This window comes from Sturnira hondurensis, unplaced genomic scaffold (assembly GCF_014824575.4).
Source record: "Sturnira hondurensis isolate 20B ecotype Veracruz unplaced genomic scaffold, ASM1482457v3 Scaffold0013994, whole genome shotgun sequence".
NCBI classification, from domain to species: Eukaryota; Metazoa; Chordata; class Mammalia; order Chiroptera; family Phyllostomidae; genus Sturnira; species Sturnira hondurensis.
This window is the reverse complement of record NW_028086625.1, coordinates 1297537-1310436: the sequence shown is the minus strand read 5'-3', so window position 1 is coordinate 1310436 and position 12900 is coordinate 1297537. Positions and strand designations below refer to the sequence as shown.

The 12900-nt window shown below is 46.4% G+C and overlaps 1 protein-coding gene across 2 annotated transcripts in view; it reads left to right on the top strand.

Annotated features, from left to right (window-relative positions):
* Positions 1–11162, top strand: part of OTUD5 (OTU deubiquitinase 5) — a 29981-nt gene extending 18819 nt beyond the window's left edge. The window contains exons 3-9 of one of the 2 annotated variants that reach the window (XM_037062446.1): positions 1000–1064; positions 1154–1310; positions 1408–1556; positions 5579–5782; positions 9393–9582; positions 9671–9784; positions 10082–11162. In XM_037062446.1, coding sequence (XP_036918341.1) covers positions 1000–1064; positions 1154–1310; positions 1408–1556; positions 5579–5782; positions 9393–9582; positions 9671–9784; positions 10082–10206 — 1004 coding nt within the window. In that variant the 3' untranslated portion in view covers positions 10207–11162. The remainder of the gene's footprint in view (positions 1–999; positions 1065–1153; positions 1311–1407; positions 1557–5578; positions 5783–9392; positions 9583–9670; positions 9785–10081) is intronic. The other variant, XM_037062447.1, reaches the window with a different exon arrangement.
* The last annotated feature ends 1738 nt before the right edge of the window (positions 11163–12900 follow it).

Below are 12900 nucleotides of genomic sequence, written 5' to 3'. Positions count from 1 at the left end.
ATAAATCTGATGATAGAGGTGCCTGGGAGGGTGGGGGAACTATGAAAGAACACATTGGTGTTTGACAAGTAGGCAGTCAAGCAGGATGGAAGGAACATCCTGAAATGAGAGAAGGCGTGTTGAAGATCTTCAAGCAAGGCAGAGGGAGCCTGGTTCTTAATTTGACCAAAACCCCATGATGCCTGAACCATTTGGTCCACAGACTGCTCTTCCTGAATTAAGCTTAGTTCAGTGCATGTGTATCTTATCTCTTACTAGACTTTCTGCTTCTTGTGGACAGGGGCATGACTTAGCTCTGTCACCTTCACAGTACCCCATATTTAGGCCCCACTACAGGAAAGGGGACTCTGATTTACTGAGTGACTGCTCTGTCTGAAGCCCTGTGCTGGTCACAGCACACTCATCATCTCATTAATCTCACAAGCAGACCTACCAGGGAGTTGTCCATCTTGTTCCCATTTAGCTCACTAGTACCTGGCAGAACCTGGCAGAGTCCAGCTGTTTCCTTTTTCTTTTTCCGATATACAAAGGCCATGTTGACTCTGGGAAGTTAGGCAAGCTGAATTCTAGAGTTGAATAAGTCACAGACTGACTTTCTCTGTGAACTTGGTTGAGCCACAAACTCTGTGAGCCTCAGTTTCCTCATGTGAAGAATGAAGGTGGGGATATGGAATCAGTAGTGCTTGGGGCCACTTATGGGACTTAAAATGTTTGTTGACTTGTCTAAGTGGCCAGGTAAGGCTTAGACAAAGTCGTCTGCACAAGAGGCCTGTGGTTGTATCTCTCTTACTTGTACTTTGTTATTAAAGACTGCCCCTGGCTGCCTCTTTTTTCACGACCCCATTCTAGCCCATAAGGCCAAGAACTCTCCAGGCTTTGGGGTAAGAAAGGAAGTTTCCCTGGCACCTAGCCGTTCACCCCAAGGATGTTCTGTGACTTGGAACTCTTCTCAGGTGGCATCTCTTAATCTCAGCCTCTCCTTTCCTTCTGCCTCCACAGCTGACCAGGTGTATGGAGACCAGGACATGCATGAGGTTGTACGAAAGCACTGCATGGATTATCTGGTAAGACCTTGCAGAGACCTTGGGGCAGGGGCAATGTGGGAGGATCTCCTATCCACACAGACTTTAACCTTCTCTAATCTCTTCTGCAGATGAAGAATGCCGACTACTTCTCCAACTATGTCACAGAGGACTTCACCACCTACATCAACCGGAAACGGAAAAACAACTGCCATGGCAACCACATTGAGATGCAGGCCATGGCAGAGATGTACAACCGGCCTGTGGAGGTGTACCAGTATAGTACAGGTACTTCTGTGGTGGGTAGGTGAGCGACTGATCGTACCTGGTCTGAGCCTACCCTACCTGACCCACTGTGGATGCTACTTCCTTCTCTTTTCTGCAGAACCCATCAACACATTCCATGGGATCCATCAAAATGAGGATGAACCCATCCGTGTCAGCTACCATCGTAATATCCACTACAATTCAGTGGTGAATCCTAATAAGGCCACCATTGGTGTGGGGCTAGGCCTGCCATCATTCAAACCAGGGGTAAGTGTGTTACCATTTACCATACCCAAGATGGCTATTGGATTTAGAGGCCAGAAACCTCTGTTTGAGTCTCAATTCTACCCCTAGCCCACAAAAATGTGGTACACCCTTTCTGAGTTGCCTCTGAGGCCTCACCTCTATGAAATCAGGGCATTACCTAAGGTGATCTCTCAGAGTTCATTCTGTGGTCTCAGTTTGTCTGCCTGAGCTGGCTCACCCATCTTTTCTGCCTGTAGAGGGTTGGCATTTTGGGATCTGGAGTCATATTTGGGAAACTAGATCCAGGGCTCAGTCTGGGTGTCTTGGCACCTACATGGATCCTCCCTTGAAACTCAGCATTTACAGACATCTGTGGTCACAGAGACTTGGAGATCAGTCCTGGCTCAACACTTAGTGGCTATGGGACCAAGGAAGTATTCACAAGTCATCTGGGCAGGCAGCTCAGCTGATACAGATAGTGCCTGACACTGGGCCTGGTGCCTAGTAGGTGCTCAGAAGGTGGCAGTACATTTTCCCAGCCCACATGGGCAGATTCTCATTCTTTCTCATAATATTCATCTGCTGGGAGTTTTGATATCTTCTATTTAGGTTTCACTTCCTACAAACAGAAAGCGCTTCTGCCTCATTTTAGGAAACACACACCCTAACACCAACACACCCTCCAACATTAGGGGGTTTTTGTTTTATTTTTTTAAAGATCTTATTTATTTATTTTAAGAGATAGGGGAAAGGAAGGAGAAAGGGAGAGAAACTTTGGTTGCCTCTCATACTCCCCCCATACAACCCAGGCGTATATTCTGACTGGAAATCAAACTAGTGACCCTTTGGTTTGCAGGCCAGTGCTCAGTCCACTGAGCCATACCAGCCAGGACTGTGTTGTTTTCTTTTAAATAAACTTTTAATTTTAGAGCAGTTTGAGATTTTACAGAATTATTGTGCTTAGAGAATTCCCATATACCCCACAATGATTAATACCTTATTAGCATAGAACATGTGTCACAATGCATGAGCCAATATTGATATATTAACTGAAGACCATACTTTATTCATATTATCTAAATTTTCTTTTAGTGATCTTACTTATTCCAGGATCCCATTCAGAACTATATTACATTTTCAGCTGTTGTCTCCTTTGGCTCATCTTGGCTGTGACAGTTTTCTTTGCATTGTTTTCATTTTTAATCTGTTTACAGATTCCGTATTTGCCTTTTCTGGAATGTCATATGATTGGAATCATAAAGTATGTAGTTTTTTCAGAGTGTCTTCTTTCACCTAACAATGTACATTTAAGACTTTTTTTGTGGTTTGATCACTCATTTCTTTTTTCCTTCTTAAGAAAAATGTGAATGCCTTGCCTGGCCGATGTAGCTCAGTGGATTGAGCTCGGGCTGGGAACCAAAGAGTCACCAGTTCAATTCCAAGTCAGGGCACATGCCTGGGTTGCAAGCCAGATCCCCAGTGGGGGGGATGTGAGAGGCAACCACACATTAATGTTTCTCTCCCTCTCTCCTTCCCTTCCCTTCTCTCTAAAAATAAATAAATAAAATCTTTTTTAAAATTTTAAAAATGTGAATGCCTTGAGTTTACCGAAAAACTAAGAAGGTAGTACAGAGTTCCCATGTATTCTTCCTCCCTCCTGCACATAGTTTCATTATTAACATGTCAGATGACAGTTATTCATTTGTTACAGTATATGAACCAATATTGATACATTAAAGGCATCTTGTCTCTTCAGGCTCCTTTGTCTATGATGGTGTCCTACACTTTCATGTTTTTGATGACCTTGACAGTTTTGAGGAGTACTGGTTAGGTATCCTTAAGGTTGTTTCTCTTTTAGAATTTGATGTTTTTCTCATGCTTACACTGGGGCTATGGGCTGTAGGGAGGAAGAACACAATGGTAAAATGCCATTCTCATCCCATCATATCAACAGTACCTCACTGTGAAAACGATTTATGACTGTCGTCGTTAACCTTGGTCACCAGGCAGAAGCAGTGCTTGTTTTCTCCATTGTAAAACCATTGTTTTTCCCCCACCCTCTTTTCCACACTGTATTGTTTGGAAAGAGGTCATTGTATTCAGCTCATACTTAAGTAGTCGGTGTTAAGCCCCATCTCCTTGAGGGCAGAATAGCCAAATACATTTTTTGGAATTCTTCCTGCAAGGGAAATTAGTCTCTCGTTCCCCATTTATTCAGTCATTTGTTTAATTGAGTATGGACTCACAGATATTCATTTCATACTTTGGGTTATAATCCAGTGCTGTTTTTATTTAGATGCTCAGATTGTTTCATTTTGGGCTATTGGAAGCTGTCTTAGTTGGTTCCTGCATCTCTTTGACATACCCCCTCACTGTGGTCTAGTGTGTTTTTTTAAAGATTTTTGTCTTCGTTTTTTGATGATGTTGTTCTTTTTGTTTTTGAGCACTTCCTTACTTTCTAGCACTACAGATTCTCCAGGCTCAGCTTGTATATTTCCTTCCTTAGTCTTAGAACCAGACATTTTTTCCAGGGGCCCTGGTTTCATTTATTGGAATGCTATTAAAAATCACAATCTGGGTGCTGACTGTGCTCCTTTTTAAAAAAGATTTTATTTATTTATTTTTAGAGAGAGGGGAAGGGAGGGAGAAAGTGAGAGAGAGAAACATTGATGCAAGAGACAAACATCGATTGGTTGCTTCTTGCATGCCCCCAACCTGGGACATCGCCCGAAACCCAGGCATGTGCCATGACCTGGAATCAAACCTGTGACCTTTCAGTTTGTGGGATGATGCCCAACCCACTGAGCCACAACCACTCAGAGCTGATTGTGCTTCTTGATACTGGGGCATCCTTCTTCCTAGGCTCTTTCAGCTGATGGAGTAAGGAGATATATATGTGTATACTAACCTGTGTGTATACACATATCCAGAAATATTTCGGTATATAACTGTCCATAACTGTATGAACCTCACAGCTGATAGGTACTGCTTTGTTTTAATTTTTAGTTTTCTAATGACAAATGGTGTTGAGCATCTTTGCATGTGCATATTTGCCATCTGTATAACGTCTTTGATGAAATTGTGTTTAGATTTTTTTTGCCCATTTTAAAATTGTCTTCTAACACATAGTTTTACATACCTTTTGGACTGTTATCCATAGGTAAAAATATACATTTTATATCATTACTTCGTGTACACACATCAGTGTGCAGTGTGTATATGTGCATTAAAATAATGTTAGAATTTTATTGAACAGTACTTACATTTACTCTCTGGGGTATGCTCTGATATTTGTTATTATTTTGTTTTTTAAAATGCAATCATGTCTCACAATCTAACAAAGAGCACTCTCATACATGCTGATACTACTACCCCCTCGTCCCCTTAAATACCTGACTGCTCTTTCCACTGCACAAACAGCTAATTTCTTAGGCAATCTTTTCTCCTTGGCCCATCTGAGCATAGATGAGGAAGGCCTCAGCATTATGAAACTTAAGTCATCACTGGTTAAGGCTTCTTTAAACTCTGGCCTACTTTGGCTGGTGTAGCTCAGTGGATTAAGCACAAGCTGCTAACCAAAGGGTCCCCAGTTTGATTCCCAGTCAGGGCACATGCCTGGGTTGTGGGCCAAGTCCCCAGTGGGGGCCATGTGAGAGGCAACCACACACTGATACTTCTCTCCCTCTCTTTCTCCCTCCCTTTCCCTCTCTCTAAAAATAAATAAATTTAAAAATAAATAAGTAAATAAATTCCAGCCTAGGATAGAGGGCACCTGGCTGCCCCAGACTTAGTACTTTAGTTGTCTTGGGTTTGGGAGCAGGGCATCTGCGTGTAGGAGTTTGGAACTACTAGTTCTACCACCCACGCCTGCTTTTCCCCAGTCCTTGATGAACAGTCAGCCTGCCCAGGGGAGTGCTTAGTAAGAGGACCCACCTTCCTATCTCTACTCTTCGGGTCTGTGAGCCCACCTCCCTGAGCCAGTTCTGGCTCCTGGCCAGAGTTCAGAGTGTCTCCCCATATCTCTGTTCCTCCCACTTTTGCAGTTTGCAGAGCAGTCCCTGATGAAGAGTGCCATAAAAACATCAGAGGAATCATGGATTGAACAGCAGATGCTGGAAGACAAAAAGCGGGCCACAGACTGGGAGGCCACCAATGAGGCTATTGAAGAGCAGGTGGCTCGAGAATCCTATCTGCAATGGCTGCGAGATCAGGAAAAACAGGCCCGCCAGGTCCGCGGCCCCAACCAGGTGGGTCCTAGGCTCTGTCACTGGCGTGGCTAAGAACCCATTATTTCCCATGCTCTGCCCCAAACAGGCAGAAAAAAATTAAACAGTTTTGACATCTGGGAGACAAGGAAACTCCCAAATCTGTCTGTACCTTATCTTGGCTTCAGTCTTGGCGTTGTGCCTTAGAACTCTCAACACCTGTACAGAACAAGCACGGGAGGGGGAGAGAAGTCACTGGTGGTGACATGCAGGATTGATGGGTGGATAATTTCAGAGGGACAAGCTTTTGTTGAATGTCCTTGTGTACCAGGCTCTGTGCTGAAAATGTAAAATCAAGTCTAGCCTGCTCCACCTTCAGTGGTCCCCTATCGAGGGAGACAGATGCCTCAGTGGGGCCCTTGACCCTGGCTGGGAGACCAGTGGAGATGGGGGAAGTCTAGTTATTCTTCACACAGGAAAGTTGAAATTTTTAGGGCAAGGAGGAGGCAAGACATACAGACATTTGAGAAATCACAATGAGTTTAGAGTGATTGTAGATATTGACAAAAGCTGAGTAAATTGTTCAACAAATATTTGTTGTAGGTCTGTGCCCCATACTGTTCTAGGTGTATAGAGGTACGTTGGTGAGTCAGGCAGTCCCAGATCCGTGTCCATTCTGCTTACATTTTTTGTAGAATGGAACAAAATAAACAATAAAAATAATGAATAAATTAGTTGAGTTATGGTGGTATGGATAGGAAAAAAAAACATACAGAGGATTTCCGGCCAAGATGGAGGCATCGGTGGAAACACTGTACCTCCTCGCACAACCAAGTTTTATGAACAACAAATATTTAAAAACCAGAATACAACCAAAACAGAGAGAAAATTAAACTGTACTGAAGTTCGACAACAACGAACCATTCATCCAGACTGGTAAGAGGGGCGGAGTCAGTGGCTGGTGGAGAGGGGTCCTACAGGAAAAAGCGGCCGGACCGACCCAGGCACACAGGCAGCAGTTGGCAGATCCTAGGCATGGGGTGGCAATGGACAGACCCAGTGAGGGTGCAAGGTGCCTGGCTGACCTTGGTCACACATTTGCATGCAGATAAACCAGGCAAAGGAGCAAGCAGTGAGACAGACTGCGCAGGCTAGGGCCCTGGTGCCGGGAAATAAAGCCTAAAAGCACCAATTGGAAAAACTTTCAGGGGGCAAGGTGCCGGGAGAGGCTCCCAGGCTCACAGAGAGTTCGTTCGAGAGACCCACAGGGTTCTGGAGGGTACACAAGCCCACACATCTGGGAACTAGCACCAGAAGGGCCCAATTTGCTTGTGAGAAGCAACAGAGGGGACCGAAATCCAAGAGAGAGCAGAAAAAAACACCATTGCCCCTCTCTGACCCCGCCCCCACATACAGTGTCACAATCCAGGGACCTGGGTTGCCCCGCCCTGGTGAACACCTAAGGCTCCGCCCCTCATACATAACAAGCACAAACAGACCAAAATATGGCTCAAGAAGAACAATAGCTCAAAGACTCAGAGCCAGTACTCCTAAGCGACCAAGAGATAGCCAACCTATCAAACGCACAGTTCAACACTGGTGATCAGGATGCTCAAAGAACTGGTTGATTTTAGTCACAAATTAGATGAACAAATGACGGCTACACTAAGTGAAATGAAGGGAAATGCACAGGGAACCAACAGTAGTGGGAAGGAAACTGGGACTCAAATCAAGGGAGTGGACCAGGAGGAAGAAAGAAACAACCAAACAAACAAGAATGAAGAAACAGGAATTCAAAAAAATGAGGCGAGGCTTAGGAACCTCCAAGACATCTTTAAACGTTCCAACATCCAAATTATAGGGGTACCAGAAGGGGAAGAGGAAGAGCAACAAGTGGAAAACTTATTTGAACAAATAATAAAGGAGAACTTCCCCATTCTGGCAAAGGAAATAGACTTCCAGAAAGTCCAGGAAGCTCAGAGAGTCCCAAAGAAGTTGGACCCAAGGAAGAACACACCAAGGCACATCATAATTACATTAGCCAAGATAAAAATGAAGGAGAGAATCCTAGAAGCAGCAAGAGAAAAGGGGACAGTCACCTACAAAGGAGTTCCCATCAGACTGTCAGCTGATTTCTCAAAAGAGACCTTACAGGCAAGAAGGGGCTGGCAAGAAGTATTCCAAGTCATGAAATCCAAAGACCTACATCCAAGATTGCTCTATCTAGCAAAGCTTTCATTTAGAATGGAAGGGCAGATAAAAGTGCTTCTTAGATAAGGTCAAGTTCAAAGAGTTCATCATCACCAAGCCCTTATTATATGAAATGTTAAAGGGACTTATCTAAGAAAAAGGAGATTAAAATATGAACAGTGAAAGAACAGCAAACTCAGTTATTAACAACCACACCTAAGACAAAAGCAAATTAAGCGGACAGCTAGATCAGGAACAGAACCATAGAAATGGAGATCACATGGAGGGTTAGCAACAGGGGAGTGGGAGGAGGAGTGGGGGGAGAAGGTACAGAGACTAAGCATAGATAGTAGCTAGAAAATAGATGGGAAGATAAGAATAATGTGGGAAATACAGAATCTAAGGAACTTGTGACACATGGACATGAACTAAAGGGGGGAATGGGGGGAATGGGTGTACAGGGTGGAGGGGAATGAAGGGGGTGAAATGGGACAACTGTAATGGCATAATCAATAAAATGTATTTTAAAAAAGAGCAGGGTAGCCCTGGCTGGTGTAGCTCAGTGGATTGAGCACGGGCCTGCGAACCAGACGGTCGAGGTTCGATTCCCAGTCAGGGCACATGCCCGGGTTGCAGGCCAGTTCCCAGCAGGGGATGCATGAGAAGCAACCATACATTGATGTTTCTCTTCCTCTCTCCTTCCCTTCCCCTCTAAAGATAAATAAATAAAATATTTAAAAAAAAAAACAGGGTAAAGGGAATAAGTAGGGCTGGGAGTTCACAGTATTAAATAGTGTGGACTAAGTAAGCCTCAGAACAGGTAAATTTGAGCAAAATCTTGCCAAAGATAAGGGAGTTAGCTATATACATGTGTTAGGGTAGGCAGAGGACCAGCTAGAGCAAACGCCTTAAGGTGGCACACACCTGGTGGGATTCAGGAGCAGCCAGAGGCCAGTGTGGCTGGACAGAAGTCAGACAGTGGGGCCAGATTGAGGAGGGACCTGTGGGCCTTGGTGAGGATTTTGGCTTTTATTCTGAGTGAGACATACCGTGGAGGGTTATGGGCAGAGGAGGGATGGTTTCTGACTTAGGATTTAATAGGATCTCCCTGACTGCTGAGTACAGAGCAGAGTCTGGACAGCAAGGGTAGAACAGGGGACCTCGAGGAGAAGGCTGCTACAGTAGTTCAGGTCACTGCTGATGACACAGGAAAAGGAGCAGGGCAGCTCTGGATCTATTTTGAATGTGGAGGTAACAGGTTCCTGTCAGATTGGCTGTGAGAGTGTGAGGAGGGTTAAGGAGCTTACCTTCATTCTGTGGTCTGTTGTGTGCCTTGAAGTGATGGTGACCTGTGTACAAGTTGTGTCACGGCCAGGATTCTGGGAAGGAGTGAGCCCTTGGGGATGGGGCAGTGCAGGGTAGAGAGTTTTGTAGGTTCTTACCTCCTCTTTCCCTACCGTAGCCCCGGAAAGCCAGCGCCACCTGCACTTCTGCCACAGCTGCTGCCTCCAGTGGCCTGGAGGAGTGGAGTAGCCGGTCCCCACGGCAGCGGTCACCGGAGCACCCTGAGCTGCATGCCGAGCTGGGCATCAAGCCCCCTTCCCCAGGCACCGTCTTAGCTCTTGCCAAACCTCCTTCACCCTGTGCACCAGGTCAGTGACTTGCTGACAGGGAGCATGCAGGGCTTAGGAGGTGCTACCTAGGTCCTGGGCCTTGCCTCTTACTGTCCATCTGCCCCAGGTACAAGCAGCCAGTTCTCAGCAGGGGGCGACCCAGCAACTTCCCCCCTCGTGTCCCTCTACCCTGCTTTGGAGTGCCGGGCCCTCATTCAGCAGATGTCCCCCTCCGCCTTTGGTAAGCTTCCTCTGTCTAGGGCCAGGGGCTAACCAGGAGGTTGGGAGAGATGGAAGAAGCAGTAAGTCCTGAGAAGGGGTCTCTGGAGTCTCTGGCCATCTCCCTAAGAAAAAGGAATCTTTTAGGCCCAAGGGATCTGCCCCAGGGGGTTCTGAGTGGGGTTCAGAGGCTCAGAGGAGCCTTCTTAGAGGTAGGAGTGAGAGGGGCCTGGATGGGATCTTTCCAGAGTCAGGAATCTACAAAGGGTAAAGGAAAGGCAGGCTGAAGGTGCTCCATTCCTTTTCCCTTCTTGCCTAGCAGGTCTGAACGACTGGGATGATGATGAGATCCTAGCTTCGGTGCTGGCAGTGTCCCAACAAGAATACCTAGACAGTATGAAGAAAAACAAAGTGCACAGAGATCCACCCCCAGACAAGAGTTGATGGAGACCCAGAGACTGGAGACCATCTCCCAACTCCCACCACTCCTGCCCTCTGGTGCCACCCCATCTTCTTTGGCTTTCTCCCTCTTGCCTTCTTCCTCCTTCCCTTTCTCCCTTCCTCTTCCTCCTCCCCACTTTCCTCTTGCTGACCCACTCCTGTGTCCCCTCTCATCGCTGCCACCACCATCATCACCTGTCTCTTCGCCAGCTGACGTGCCCTGTTGCCCCCTGCACAGCACCATCCCTGCATTCCACAGGGGACTCGGGCAAAGGTGCCGAAGGTAGGCAAGAGACACACAGAGACAAACCAACTGGCAGCCAGGCAGTCCCCGAGGAGAGACATTTAGGCAGAGGGAAGCCTTCCTGACCCCCATTCCTCCCAAGTTCTGAAGACCTTGTCCACCCACCTCCACAACTATGCCAGGGAAGTGGGAGGAAGAAGTGGGGAATTCCCCTTTCCAGTACCCTAAGAATGTCTGAGCCTTCAATGTTGAATTTTTTCTTCATTAAAATGTACTTTTATCTTACAAAATTAACCACGACATAGACAACAGCATTGACTCTACGAAGGTGGCATCTCTCTGGTTTGGGGCAGACAGGTTGTGGCACACAGAGAGGGCACACAGATGTTGCTTTCTCTGGCCTCCAGCTCTGGAGATGGGCAGGGTCTAGAGTATGAGCCAGGGCAGAGTAGTGGGGGCACAGGTAGTTGGTGTCACGTGGGCTTTGGACAATGAGACTCTGACCTCACTGCATTCCTGTTGCTTCCACCATCACCACTACCAGTCTCTTTGGAATCTTGGAGTGGGGGCACCTTTGAGGGTTATGGCCCCCATCCAGGATTTGAGTGTGGGGAGTGGGAGCAGCCTTGGCACATGGGGCACCTGTGCCCTGCAGGTGTTGACAAGATCCACCATCTGTAATGTCCTTGGCACAATAAAACCAAATGTCAGTTTCCCTGAGTGCCTCTGTTCTGTGTGGGGCAGAATGTGGGGGGTGGGGGTGGTTCTGGGCAGAGGTGGAGAGGGCACAGACTTTTGCTTGACCTATGAGGGCTGTGTGCCCTCCAGTAGGTTCTCTCTGGGGCCCAGAATTTGTTCATCCTTGATTCACTGCTTTCTAACCACCTTCTGGACCTGTTACCACCAAGAAAGCTCCATCTTTGCCTGCTTACTCCTACCTCAGTACTGGCACGGGATGTAGCCTGCCCACCTTATTTCCTGAGTGTGAGGGGAACAGAGGACTTACCCAACTTCTCTGCCTGCCTCTTTTGCCATAAATGTTTGTTCTTTCCTTGTGATCATTTGATGAAGAGATACTTTGGAAAGGCACAATGGACTCTTCATAACAATATGAGTTCAGTGGAAGTGACAAGATGGGCCTCCCTGACTGGATTTTAGAAGCCGAGGGATGGCTAAACCCTGTTTTGTTTTTCATGTCCCCCTGTTCTCTGACACTTATGTGCCCTGACCTAGGAGCAAAGCCAAAGCAGGGGATGCTGGCCCCCAGGTTTTGTCAAGTGTCTTTTTTTGCTGTGCTTCAATAATGGGGCCCCTGAGAAAAGATGCCTGTCCAGCTCTATAGATGAGGACATGGCTGGCTGCTGAATGGCTGTCCAAGGGATGTCTAGAATTTACTGGTCAGGCATGTATTTGCCAGAGAGTTGGTTTGAAACCTTCCTCGGCTTTTTCTTGCTGTGAGGCTTTGGTCAAGTCATAGGTTCTCTGAGCTTCAAGTGGCTCATGCATGCAATGGGGGTGATTAACACCTGCTACTTCAGACTACCATCTGATTGTGAGCAGTGAGATAGAATGAATATGGTCAACATAATGAAAGACAGCACAGAGCCTGGCACATTCCAAGAGCTCAAATGTTAGTAGATACTATTCTGCCATTGAAATTTATTATGCACCATTTGCTCCTGCCTACCTCTTGCCTTCAGTTACCTTGGCCTCTGTCTAGAATTTGCCCTTCCTCTGTCCCAAGCCCCTAACCATATCTTTCAAGATATGTAGAGGGTTGCCTTCTGAAAAGCCCCTTGTGACTCCATCCACATTCTCCCATCTATCTACAAATGCCTTTACCCCTTCCCCAATAACTGTACTATCAAATTCCTGGGCAAGAGCTATGATGCCTAACTTATCTGTGTATTTCTAATATCTGCAATCCCACTAGGACCTGGTAGGCTTACAGGAGACCCCTAATAAATGTATGAGTAAGGGAGAGTACATGTGTGTATTTGCCCTTTGAGTGTTTCCTATGTATGTGTGACTGTGGTGAGTCCAAGCGTTTGTGCATCTCACACAGTGTTTCTAGTTTGTGTGATGAGGGCTTGTTTCCAGGTGTGTCAGATGGTGGGACTCTTAGTTTGTGTCTTGTTTCTGGGATGAGTGCGTGTTTGTGTAGGTCTGTGATAGCGCATCTGTGATTTCTTTCTGATGGGGTGAATGTCCATCTGTGTTCCTGTGATGGATTCTGAATAGCTGTTTCTGAACAGTGTCAGTGACAGTGCTGCATGCCTGCTGGTGTGTGTGTGTCTGACTGAGTTTGTGTCTGCTTTTGTAATACTGCCTATCTATATGGCTCTGTCACATACACTCTGCCTTTGCAGCAATGCATGTGTCTCTCAAGCATCTATGTGGCTTCCTGTGACAGACTCTGGGACTCACATTTCTGGGACAGTACAAGTCTTTCT